Source organism: Tetrao urogallus (genome assembly GCF_951394365.1).
Source record: "Tetrao urogallus genome assembly, chromosome: 9".
NCBI classification, from domain to species: domain Eukaryota; kingdom Metazoa; phylum Chordata; class Aves; order Galliformes; family Phasianidae; genus Tetrao; species Tetrao urogallus.
In genome coordinates, this window is record NC_136822.1 from 7,115,012 (window position 1) to 7,128,665 (window position 13,654).

The window sequence follows — 13,654 nt, forward strand, 5'->3', positions numbered from 1 at the left end:
ATCATAGGTGGCACGTAATTAAACTCACACAGGGGTTTCATTAGTTTGGTTTTATGCTAGATACTGAAAAGTAGCGCATTATTCATTCAAAAGGTGTGTCAATTAGCAAAACCCTAAATGGAGTAACTACTAGATAGAATAAGTGGCTTCCTCAATGGGAAGGACAGTTGTTAGAACTTCCTGTGCAGTGCAAGTGCCATTAGAAATCCTGGAAACAAAAAATTAGCAAAAAATCAACCTGGAAGGTTCTGAAGATCGGGGTTGTACAAAGAATGCTGCTCTGTTTAATTCCTGGAGGAGTATCGATCTACAGCGCTGGGAAAACCAAATCCTGGGAAAGCAACAGTCCCAACTCAGCTCAGCCAGAGAGCCGCATGCCGAGTTCTTCGCTGACTGTCAAACTTGCAGCTCAGCAGGGGGACCCCAGGAGCACCACAGCTCCCTGTGAGAGGAGCCCCGGCTCTCCTGCACCAGACCTCCGGGGGTGCTTATGAGCTGCAGCCAATTGGGGATTGCAATGAAAAATACAACTTTCAATCAAAACCTTCAATTCAAAGTCATTTCTTCTGACAGCATGCAAAGCGCTTTTTAGATCATTTTATCATCAGTTCACTTTTATATTTGAAGCAGATGAATCTAGTAACTTCTATCCAAGGATCATTCTGGACCAAAGAGGGAAGCCCCCGTGCTGCAAAGCTCCTCTGACCAGTGATGGCTGCAACTCACTGCTGCACATAAAATATTCTCCGCTTCAGGACAAACTGCACATTTGCAAGAAGTGCTAAACAAGTGTCCCTCTGCACTTAGCCCACTCTTCTCCAGCAGTCCTTCCAGCAGGTGCATAACCACAGTAATACCTTCCAGCAGTGGCAGGTGTGCAAGCAGAAATGGAAAGGAGGAAGCAGTGTGGGGCCGCACATCAGGCTGGCAGCACAGCATCAGGCTGGCAGCAGAGCAGAGCCCTCACCTCTCCGCAGCCCCTCATGCCCGCACGGGGCAGCTCAGCCCTAGAACAGAGCTCTGGGCTGCCCGCACGTCCCTCTCGCTTCCTGCCTTATTTATGTGCGCACGGAGTATCCTGATAAACGAGAGGGAAGGGTGCAGCCATTCCATCCGCATCCCCCGTTATGCTAAGAAAGATAAATTGAGGCTGATTCAGAGGACAGATTTAAAGAACGCACTATGTTATCTAGACAAGTGCAATCTTCCCAGGGAGCCGCTGGAGTGGGCTGTCTTGAGATCATGCCTTTATTTGTTTGCTAAAATAAATGGACAATGCACAGAACTCCATTCATATAGGAGGTACCTTTTCCAGCCCACTATTCCTTCTGATTTCACTTAGCTGAAACTGCCTTATTCTATTATTTATTGATGGGGCCATTTAACTGCACATAGAAAATTAAAAATAATAAAAAGCTAATTAAAAGCTTCAGCGCTTTCCTTTTAGTCTTCAGAAATCTACAGAACTGAAAGACATTTATATCCAAAGCTTATAACAATTTCAAGTTTTTGTGTTTTTTTTTCTCTCTCTGTAATAATCCATGGATACTTTCAATGGATTTTAATGTGTACAGAACCAAAGAGATTTTATTGAACTGTAAAAGTATTTAATAAAAAATCAGAATCACTCAATCTTCTTTTTAAGACTGAGTAATAGAATTCAATAGCAGGGATAAAAATCCTAATAAATCCTAACGGAAGAGCTCAGAGAGCTGAGACAAATGTTATAATTTCCTTTTGAGTTCAGTAGGACTTTTCCATACGGGAAAGCTTACAATGTAAATGACCAAAGGCATAAAATACAGATGCCAAAGTTTCCTATACTCTTCTAAACTGTATTAAAAAATCTAAAAAACTTTTGTCACCATCCGATTACAAATCCCAGCTTTCCCAGACCCTCAACCTGCTGTCCGAGCATCTTGCTAAGGCTTCTGGGATCCTGGTTCCCGAATTTAGTAATGAAGGCAGATTACGTTAATCTAAGACGACGCCATGAAATCCTTCACGTAGCGGCAGAGAGAGGCTCTGCGTTTGCCTGCTTTGTTTGGGAGGGGAAGCCCACTGGAGCCTTGCCACGATAATAAAGTGCTCCCTGCATGCCAGTTCACATGTGGGGCTAAATCTGAAGTGACGTTTCTCTATGAAAGGAGTGGTATTCACTCGTGTGCTCAGCATTTTGATGTCCTCCAAAACCTGGCAAACATGATTATAGAGATCCAGCAGACATGCCACAGCTCTATTTAGTCCTCATGGTTCAACGCAACGCTATGCAAAAAAAAAAAAAAAAAAAAAAAAAAAAAAAAAAAAAAAAAAGCAGGCTGCCTTGGGGTGGCATTCTGGAAATAGCATTTCCTGCATATCAGCTCAACACACTTTTTGCACCTCCTCATGCAAGGAGAGAACATCTGCACCATGCGGGGCCACACTGCCCATCCCTGCCAGGTCAGCTCAGCATCCTGCCCTTCAAACCAAGCCGAAGCAGAAACTTTGGGACTCAGGGACTGGCTGTGTTTATTTGTGCTGCCCTGCATGGCATTTTAATTAGTAACTGTGCGGATTTAAAGCCTTTGAATGGACACACAGGGGCAGTTGTGCAGCCCGGCTTTTGTATTTCCACTCTCTCAAAAAAATCCTGTTTGAGGACACCAGCAGGGGGTTAATGGAAGCTTTGATAAAGTTCTCCGGAGCCTTTTCTTGTTGCTCAACTGCAGACTGGACTCTGCTGTCTTTCTGGCTGTTTTCCCATTAATTTAGTGAGCTGCAAAAGCACCCAGAAAATTTAGAAGCCCAGCTAAACATTTGGTAGTCACAAGTACTCTCGGGCCAATTCTCCTTCCACGTCGAAATATTTTCTTGCAAATTGCTTAAGGGACACGCTCAGACTGGATGCAAAGTTAGCTAGCGAGGAGCGGCAGAGCGCTGGTGGCGGAAGGAAACGAGCAGTTAAATGCTCCAGAGCTCCAGGACCACACCTTCAGCCCTGACCATTTACCAGCTGTTCATCTGCGCCTCCATAACTGAGCGCTGAACTTGAACACATCTGATGCCGTTTGAAAGTAAATTTCTGTAATTATAAATATGGCCAATGCCAACCAGTCCTCAAATTAAATGCCTTTTTCCTAAGGTGGATATGTAGCAACCCTCACTTTGCACAGCAAACATGAGATCCTTTCAACAGTGTGACCAAACCTTTATTTAAATGCTGCAATTACTTCTTGGCGCTACCTGACACACAACTTGTCTGAGCTGCTCACTGAACCCTGAAGCTGGTTATTTACTAAGGATCTTTAGAAAGCGTTTTTTTTTTCCCTTCCGACCAAGACTTGTATCCCCCACCTTGAATACAAATTCATGGAAATGGGTGGTGCAGACGGCTTTGCCAGCAAGCAGGCAATTGTTATTTTAATTATTATTTCTTTGTGGAAAGCTGCAGTTACCTTAAAATAATAATTTAATCTCTCCCAACAATAGTTTTCCCAGTTTTGTTTTGAAGACCGCAGCACGTATACCTACAACTGCACATTTATTACAGGCCATCAGTTAAAGCCTGTGCAAGAACAGAGCTGTTAATACAAAACTCCCACTTGCATCCGTCAGCTTGGAGAAGCTCCTTACGCAGACACATGATCTTACACACATAATTAAAGGTGCACGGAAGAAATCTGACACGGCCAGCAGTTGACATCCCAGGGACACTGAGGAATCTCACGCTAAACACTAAAATTTGGCAATCCAAGAGCATTCCTGACTGTTTGCTTCCATACAATTCCCAAATTTCTTATGCTGGGATCACTTATCTCCATGGATCTCCCATCACATTTCTATTTGAAAGGCCTGTGGTTTCCCAGAAGACATTACTTGGTTTGCTTCAGCAGTCCTTGTGGTAACTCCCTCCGATGCAAATCTCCACAGCGGGAGCCAAATTCCCCGGAGAAGCCAGGCGAGGACGGACGAGGCAGGTGGAACCCCAGAGCAGCTGACAACTTGTCCCAGCCCTTCTGCTTGAAAAATGAGGGGAGGGGTTGCTAATTATGTCTAGCAGATAAGTGCAAAGCCTTAGAAACCACACTGGTTTAGATTCAAAATGAGAAAGTTGCATACAATTAGCCTGGAATTCTGCAAGATGCTGCAACAAATCACTCGGAGTGTCACGCTCACATATCAGCCCTGCTTACCAGTTTTGAATCTCTTTCCCTATTGAATTCACGCCTGACACAGCCCCATTTGAGGAACAAGGAAACTGCTGATCCATCACCCTCAGTACAAACACCTTAAAGTAACATAAAAACATCCCTTCACAACTCCCATTTTCCATTAGATGTACATTTCGCATAAATAAACTCGCAGCAGCCAGAAATATGAAGCACATTCCATGCTCTGGACATCTGGCCCACACCCAGCTGTTTGCCAAGGGATTATTTTTAAATCAGGCTTTTGGGGAACAGGGTGTGGGGGCAGGGTGCTGTGAGCACTCACACGTGCCCAGGTAGCAGCACGAGTTTCCTGCCGGTCAGTGCCTGCAGACAGGCCCCTGGAAAGGGCTCTTTGTATCCTTTGGCCGCAGGGAACCACTAACTGGAAATGGTGGGAAGCAGGAGCTGGGCAGCACCCCCACCTGGAGCCTCTGCAGGTCCTGGGAAGGGTGATGTCCATCTTCAGAGCATCTGTTAATTTTATTTGCTAGAAGTAGTTTAAGGATATTCATGCTGTCACATAAAGAAAATTCTGCAACAGAAATCTAATTAACAATGTCTTTTGATGTTTTGCTATAGAGTGATTCTTTATAGATAGTTATAAATATCCAGGAAAGGAGCATATTAAAAAGAAAATACCAAAAGCCTAGGTTTACTGGCTTTGGCATGTTTTGCTTTTGATCTACCTAAGCAACTATTACTTTGTCGATATATGCAGTGCACACTGACCAAGGGCAATGCACAGCCATGAATTTTTACTGACTGCAGATTCAGTTCTGCATGGGCAGAATGTAAGACCCTATATGCATTTTCCGTGCTGTTCAGCACAACACATGAGGAATGCTAATCAACATTTGAAAGGAAACATGGGCTCTCAAAGGAAACCCACTGAAATACAAAATGGGAATATATTCCCCTATTAACAAGTCCAGTAGAACCTGTGAGCCATCAGAAAGCTAGAGGCTCCTGTTTCTTCCACCTTCCTTTCTAACCTACAACATGAGCAGCCTCCAGGGATCTTTCTGATTTTTTTCTTTTTACTAATGGAATTAAGAACACAAACAAACAAAATTAAAGGCCAAATAGTAGTAGCAGCTGACATTTTCCTTCCCGGTGCTGAACATCAGTATTTTGGGTTCACCACGGTTCGGCTGCCCCAGGAGAACCCTCCATCCATGCAGGCACTCCCGGCAGTGCTCCGGGCGGCACTGCAACCCACTTCTGTTCCTGCCCAGGAGTGGGGCTGGGCTTCAAGTGGCACTGAGGGACCCAGGAGTGCCCCAAGGGGGGAGACGGATGGCAGTGTACCGGCCATACCGCATCTGTGAGATGGACTGGGGACAGGCGATAGTCAGCTAGACAAGCACACGTGGGGGTCGGAGACAAAGGAGGCAGAGGGAGGCGAGCACAGAAGGGGAAAAATGGGACAGGGAGCCCGAGACATTCATAAGATCAGTCCTTGATCCTCAGCACAGGAGGTATGAAAATAGCTGGCTTGATGCAGTGGGAGAAAGAGTAAGTTTATTTACTTAGCCTGCTTTTCTCATCCTAATTGGCATATCCTTCTCCACCTAACTGAGATGGTTCACTTAAGAACGCACTGAGCCCAAGGTAACTAACAAGGTAAAAAATCACCAGGCAGTCTGTTCATTCAGAAGCATCAAGTATTTAACTTCTGAAAGCAAAGGAACGAGAAGGAAGCTCGTCTCTCACCAAACCCAGACCCAAATCCTGAGCCCTCAGCCATGCACACAGCCAGGGGACAGCCAGCACGGCTGCGGGGCACCTGGGCACTCAGCTGTTCAGTAACACACAAAGTGTTCAGTGCCCCTTCGAAAAAACAAAAGCTTCCTGCTTGCTGTGAACAAGGTCTCTCTATTTAGAGATTTACTTTTAATTTTGAACAGCTTCAGGGCATTATTCTTAGTGAAAAGGAAAAGAAAAAAAAAAAAAGGAGCCTTGAGATTTCTGAGCTGTTCACTCAGCTGCCTGGTAGGGCTCCTCACTGCAATCAGCTTCTGAGCAGCACCGTACGGAGGAGCCGGGCTGCATCTCCTCCACGCATCGTTTCACATTTGTTAAGGGTGGACAAAACGCTGACTTCATTTAAGCAAAAAACAGCCAGGAGCAAAAGTTGCTGCTGCTGGGAGAGCCCTTGGTACCGGTACTCCCCAGTACTCACTGGGAAGGTGCTGGCTGCCAGTTCCAACAGCTCGGGGCTCCATCCTTTGCTTTTTTAATTACTTTTTTATCTAATGCAGGAAAAGAGTGGCAGCTCTAATCTCAAAAACCTCAAAAATATTATTATATCTAGTATGTATAATAGCAAGCTGCATTCACCATTAAAAAATTCCTAAAATGTCATCTATCTCCTGGAGATATAAATGTTTACTTGGTTCTAAGCCTGAAATTTAAATTCTCTTTTTTTTTTTTTAATGCCATAAACCCCAGAATCTTTTCAAAGGAAGCAGCAAAAATACTTTTTCAAACGCTTTTTGATTCCACTTTGAATGGCAAAAGCTTATTTTCATTTAAACATTTTTCTACAGTACTGGAAACTGAAAAGAGTTTCTAAACAAAGGTGGAAAGTAAACAGCCTCATTTCATTATTTCCAGGAGTAAAATGGCAAAAGCAAACAAAAAAACACCTGTGCCTTTCAACTGCACCTTTGTGTCCCTGCAACACGTTTCTTCAGTGTTGTGCTGAATACACCAGTAACTGATTTCTCATTGTTTTCCCTGTGCCTCCCAATGCACTCCTTCCTTAGGGGTTGGCGCCAATGCAAGCGAACAAATAATGGGATTTCTGATTTTAACATTAAAAACCATGCTCTAAAATTTCAATATACTTTTTGCAGATTATATGGTTGTGTATCTGGGAGGACAGTTTGAGACTGGTGAAGCATCTCCTACTCTCTTGCATACTCATCATCTCTACTGAATTTAAGATGTATCTCCTGCAAACAATGACAGCAAATTCCCCAGGATGTGACCCAAAAGCACTGCTCACATCACTACAGAACCAGGCTAACATGGCTTTTTTCTATCAAATGTTGGAAAGCACACAGACAGCAAAATGACAGCGCACTTTACAGATTTTCCATGTTGGTAGCTTTGTTTTGATCAGCAAAACACAGAAGGAGTTTTGTGAAAAGAGGAGTTTGACTCTCATCTTTCTCAGAATAAGAAATTCCTGCAATGTAACTGAGGTTGCTTTACATTAGTATGAGAAAGGTGTGAAATCAAAGACACGTCTATGGCAGAGCTCTATCATGACATGATTTCTTTATAATGAAATACAGTGAAAGAAAATGAGTGGCACTGGAATTTTACTGCACCCCAGACACACATTTACAGTGATTAAACAGATCGGTACTTGTAAAACCCAAGGGCCCAACTTTACAAATCTTTACTTGGGCAAGTAGCTTCACTGAAATCAGCGGGATTATTTGCATATTCAAGTACTGTTTATCTTAGCTGAGATCTATGGGTTTAGGACACAGATTTCTATTTAGATCTTTTATGCAGAATACACAAAGTTGTGCAAAGAACAGGAGAAAACTAGCACCTTGGAGTTAATTTTCACATATACCAGTGGTTTTCTCCAGCCCTCTGAAGCATTTGATAGACTGGGCCTGTTTTATAATTGGAAATGTTGGCAAAAATACAAATTTCCTGATGTGAAAAACTGCTACTCATGGATAATAAACAAAATCAATTCTTATTTGCATATTCAATCAGATCTCGGTTTGCATATTAAAGCATAAGATGGTGGAATTTTCACACGGTAGATGGATGCCACTCATTTATGCATATATGCATCCACTAATCCTTACACACGCCAGAATCAGTCAGAAATACTCTTTGCTAAGCATTCACAGCACAAAAACTCAGTCCCTGCTGCCATTCTCAACCCTTTCTTCTCATATAGCATATGACAGCATTCTCCCAAAGCTTTCTCCTATGGCTCTGTCTTTTCACCAGACAGTTTTGATTTTTGAGTTATAATTTGAAAGGGATACTGCACCACTGTACCGTCAACTGCACATGTAAAGAACTAAACAAATGGACCAGATTTTCAAAGGACCTTCAATTGGGACCTGACAATTTTGTGTGCAACTGTGACTGCAAAACTGAACTCACCTCTCATTGTTAATATTGAAGTGCAGTGGGCTACAGCTTGGATTTGCGGGTTTTGATTATGCATACCTAGTTTACATGTGCCTCTACTAGGAAACAGAATCCACAGCACACATAGTCCAGTATTCTCAGAATATACATTATTCATATTGTCTCTTACACCATAACTCTGCAGATAAATGATAGCCCCGTAAGCTACGCTCCGAGGTGCTGAATGCCTGCAACGTTTGTGGGACTTGAAGGCAATGGGTGCTGTGAGCAATTAGATAACAGGTTTGACAGTCTTGTAGCCAGTCTCACAGTCTGTACATTTAATTTGCAAATAGAAGAGTGTCACATTCAAATGTATATAATTCTGTTCATTAAATTAAAAACTGTACTGGGATCCTGTGCTTGAAACCCTAGCTATGTGCAAACAAGAAATATTCTCAAGTAATTAAAGGAAAAAATCATGCAAATGATCATCAAAGCTAAGCCCTGTTCTGCTGCAACCTTTGTTAGGTCAAGCACAAGGAACTGAAAAAACTGGGAGCACTTAGGATATCTGAAATAATCAGGTATAAACAGAAAGAGCATTTCACTCTTCCGGATGAGTGAAATGCAAAAATCAGCCAGCACAAAGATGAAAGCTCATGTAGGATTTCTCAAGTAATGCCAGATCTGATCAATTGAAATATTGTTAGCAGCAGGTTAAGGAGGTATTTATTTAATAATGGGGCAGAATCTAATTGACTTTGCAGGGAAAGCAAAGCTAACATGCAGGCTAGTGAGCACCTACTCGCTCTTTCTGAATGTCACCCAGCCCTTTCTGGGGAAGGCAGAAGTGCAGCGCAGGGCTCCTCAGCTGTGCTGTGCCCTCTGCCAGCACCACGGGCACATCTGTGCTCATGTGCTGGGTCTGCTGAGGAGGGGCTGAGCTGCTCAGCAGCCCTGGCTCTGTCCCCTCCGCATCCTCCACAGCAGCCGTGCTGTCCTGCTTCTGCAGAATGCCTCCCAGTGTCCTTGCAGCATGCTGCAGCGCAATTCTGTAACCAGCTACACCACTCAAACCCTCCTCGGTTCTTCTAGCTCTAACAGTTTAAACTATCCATATAAATAACCCAGAAAATAAGAGTTTGACCCAGCTTCGCATCTTAGGGTACCTTGGGTTCATTTTCTCACGCAAAATTCAATGGAAACCACAGCTTTCCTAAAACCAGGCAAAAGAGACCAGAATCAAAAGTGCATTTAGGTTCCTACCTGCTTGGTTAGTTGTCACAGTGACTGACACAGCTTGGTCCTGGCTGGGGTTGTGCTTGGACACTCCATTCACTGCCCAGACCTCAAAGGTGTAGTTGGTATGTGCCAGGAGGTCAGTGATGGAAACCTTAGTGGTTTTCAGCCCATTCTGCTGGGGGCTGAAATGCACACCACTGCCACAGGACCGGCAGCGGCTGGGCTCCCCGGCCCCGCAGCGCTTGCACACCACGTTGTAGGAGATGTCCTCCCGTCCTCCCTTGTTCTGCGGGGCGCTCCACTCCAAGTTCACCGATGTCTCGTTGACATTGGAAATCAGGTTCTGGGGTGCAGATGGAGGGCCTAGGAAGAAAAATTCCACCTTTTTAGTAACTGCAAGAATGTCACATAGTATCTTCAGACCTGTGGCCCTGTGTGGGCAATCCCAATGAAGCCAGTGACAGCAGAGATCATGCAGAATTTTACTTCTCTGTGTTCTTAATGAAGATGGAAAATTAACCAGTAGGACAATTTTTAATCTCTTCATCTGATGAAGAAACAATATTTTCCAGCTCTAAATTAACCTGAAAGCCACAACTACAACCGAACAAGAATTGTATTTTTCATTTGTGTTACTTATACTTGTTTTGAAATCTAAGCCATTCATTTGGTATATTTTACACTCATTTTTCATGATCTCCTGTGCAAACCATCAAATGCACAAACCACCGCTTTGAGATTTTCATGGTCCCCCATTACACACATGCAGACAAACAGTGAAACTGTTGATCATTCAGTATTACAAAGTTTTGTTTTTTTTTAGGAACAGAACTGCCATATTTTCCACACAAATTGATGTCAGATGACATTCAGCAAAAACTGGAGCCCACAGCGCTCTCGCACCACAGGACAGGAGACAAAGACCCACATCTTGTAGGTGAGCTGCCTGGTTGGCTCCATCATGGGGGGAGAGGGGAGCAGTCAGGCACCGAGCAAGGTCCCCACACTCCTCATACAGTGGGTCTGAGCCAGGTGTGGGGCAGAGGCCCACTGCAATGGAAATGGCCGCTCTGACCAGCCCAGCACCACCGGCTGCTTCACAGCCCAGGCACAGGCACAAACCTCATTTATATGCATCAATCCCCACAGGCTCCGAACCAATAAGTACATTAAAAATGCAGAAGAGCTAATCCTGTGATCCTTGATCTAATTTCAATACAGTTGAGGTGAGACACATTTTTCTATCCTTAAATTTAACAAGAATGATTCCTGGCAACCCCGTGAAACAGACGAAGGATTTTATACAACACAAAAAGCTCCGCAGCCATCAAAACGCAGCCCCTTCTGGGACTGAGCACAATGGCTCTCTGAACTACACACACAGTACTATGGGACAGGACACAAGGTAAAATACAGTACCCAACAGAAATGGAACAGAGAGAGAATGAAGCAGGCAGAATGTAACCATCCAAACCAGACTGCAGTGAAGATGGCAATCCTTAGTCATTATGCACGGTTGGAGCTGTAAATGCGGGTGTTACTGCCAGTAAAATACAGGAAGTAATTTTGTAGGAAGTCACAAATTAAGTTTTCATTCAAGATACTGGAGAGCCTATGAAAGCTTCTTAAATTTTTCAAAATATTATTGGTGGTTGGAATTCAAAAGTGTTCAACTAGGTCTGCTGGCTGAAAGGAAGGAAAGTTCTTACAAGTTTCATTCCAGATTTTCAATTCTTATTATTCATCCAATGTTAAGAAATCGGAAAAAAAAAAAATAGGCAGCACCAATAGTCTGATTAACCACATAAATAAATTAATCTCAGTCTCTCATATGTCAAAGGTACAAAAGCATCCAAGAGGCTTAACTGGAAACTGAATAAATAATAGTGAAATCCTGCTGAAATCATAAAGTGACTCAAGTGTAGCAGCAAGGAGGTCAAGCCATCAAAAGGTAATGGTGGTGAAGACGAATTGTGGCTGCCTGGGTTCATCAGCAGCTACAAGGAAGGCTGAGCTCAGAGCACAATGCAGAGGGGGAGGCTTTGAGGGCTGCATCATGTCCTTGGGCCCGTGCTTGAAGCTGCCAGGACCTAACACATGTTAACTGGACGCAGTATTTGGATTTGGGGAGAGGCATGTAGGTAAGGAAAAAGTCTTAAATTACACAGAGGTCAAATGTACCTACTACTTATCATCAGTGCCTAGATGAAAGCTTCTGCTGCAAGAGCAGCTGAGCAAGGATCGCTTCTCTGTGCTCAACTTCACAAATACAAAATTAATATATTCATTTTGAGAGGAGAGAAATCCTCCCTTCCTGCCAAACCTTTGAAGTACAGTCTCTGGGCTAGCCAGGGCTGTGAGGCAGATTTACTGCCATGAGCAGACATACCACAGCCCAACCTCTGCAACAGGGACAGCCCCTGCTGCTGCACCACTGGACTGCGAGCCTCAATTTTGGTCTCTGCACCAGCAACGCTGAGGACATCCAGGGAAAAAAAACCAGTATGCAAAAAGCAGCTACTACATAGCGAGACTCAGATGGGAAAAAGCAAAGAGCTTTTTCGTGCAGAATGTTACCTTGCTGCTATTGCACTGCCACAGCTGGGACTGCTCTAGGGCCAGGCTCTGCACCCTGGGAGTTGCCACGCTCACAGTCCTAAAGACGTGCCTGTTAGCTCAGACACAGCAGCCAATTTGGGGTTAATCTCAGACTTACTCTGGTGTCCATTAAGATATTTTCCAAGGCTCTAGGTCCAGTTTCACGTGGGAAAATGTGCCAGAATGAATCAAGCTCCTCAGAAGCAAAAAGTCAGTAATTAGTATGTGGGACAGGGCATAGCAGTGTCTAAACAGAGACGCAGCGAAGCGGAAAACCAGGGAAGCAGATGCTTGCAGGTCACAGAGATGAGCGCACCACCTCCAGCATGAAAAGGAAGATGCGGGGGAGTTTCCAAATGGTGGGCTGACATGGCAGCGAGGGGAAAAGCAATTTCCTTTCTTTCTGGAGCATAGTTGTTAATGGAGCTGTTGGCACTGGGAGTGGGGAACAGTTTCAGATTGATGGGCCTGGTTTCAGATGTTGAAACACAGGGCGTATCTGCTCCTTCAATAGTGATCAGGATTTGCTTTGTTTCTGACAACAGAGACGCTGCCAGAGGAGAGGAAAACCCTTTCGTGGCCGTGGGAGGCTGCAGGCACCCGCAAAGCAGCACTGAGAGGGACCTGCATGAGGGACATACAGAGAGGGACCTGGGGATCACAAAGAGAACAGGGTACGAGCACGGTTGACTGAGAGCAGGATCCTTCAGCTGCCCATTCACCAGCACCGCAAGCAGGCACAGGGGAACAGAGAGGACAGAGGTTTTTCACTTTATTCCCCTTTTGGAACTCACAAACCTTGCTTCACAATAAAGCCATCAAAATAAGCTGAGCCACGAAGCAAATGGAAGGCCTGGGGTGGAGCAAGTTCAGTGTGTCTGTGCTTGGGGAACTGAAGAGTCTGTTTAGCAACAAACCTTTGTCAAGTTAATCTTGCTATCTTCCTCAACCCTCCTATTAGATTTACTTAAACGCGTTGTGCAATGCAGGTTGTGTTTGGCTTTCTCTTGCTGCAATAAGCTATAGGCTTTGCATCTATTTGTCTGTCTCTTTAATGACAGACAGATTTGGCCAGCTGGCAATATGTACCCCCGTCAAACGAGTATTCAGGAAGAGCACAGTTTTTAAGGAGTTAACAGCACAAGCACTGATTTGTACTAAAAGGGCTGATGCATTTTAGCACCCTTACTACAATCTCAGGCTGCATTTTCCATCTGCCACTATCTGCTACCCTCCCTCCATTCCTACAAGGCGCTCAGGTCCCACTCCCAGCCAAAGGCCTCCTGCAAGCCCCTGCAAGGCTGATACAAGGCTGTCGAAATCCCTGACAAAGATAGGAATCATCACCCGACCGGCTCCCTGCTTCCTGCCAGATCACAAGACACCTCCCCATGCTACCTTATCCGTGCCATCTCTGTGGATGACAGGCCTCCCCGGGCAGGCTGCAGGAGCTTCCCTGTCTCACAGCAGGGCCCAAGTGGTGCGATGAGCCCGGGGTGGCCCTGCCA

General features: G+C 44.6%; 1 protein-coding gene across 1 annotated transcript in view; it reads right to left on the reverse strand.

Annotated features, from left to right (window-relative positions):
* The window catches only part of EPHA4 (EPH receptor A4), a gene marked incomplete at both ends in the record, with an annotated part of 88,747 nt that overhangs the window by 30,076 nt on the left and 45,017 nt on the right, over positions 1 to 13,654 (reverse strand). Inside the window, one exon of the mRNA XM_079539667.1 lies at positions 9,573 to 9,911. Coding sequence (XP_079395793.1) covers positions 9,573 to 9,911 — 339 coding nt within the window. The remainder of the gene's footprint in view (positions 1 to 9,572; positions 9,912 to 13,654) is intronic.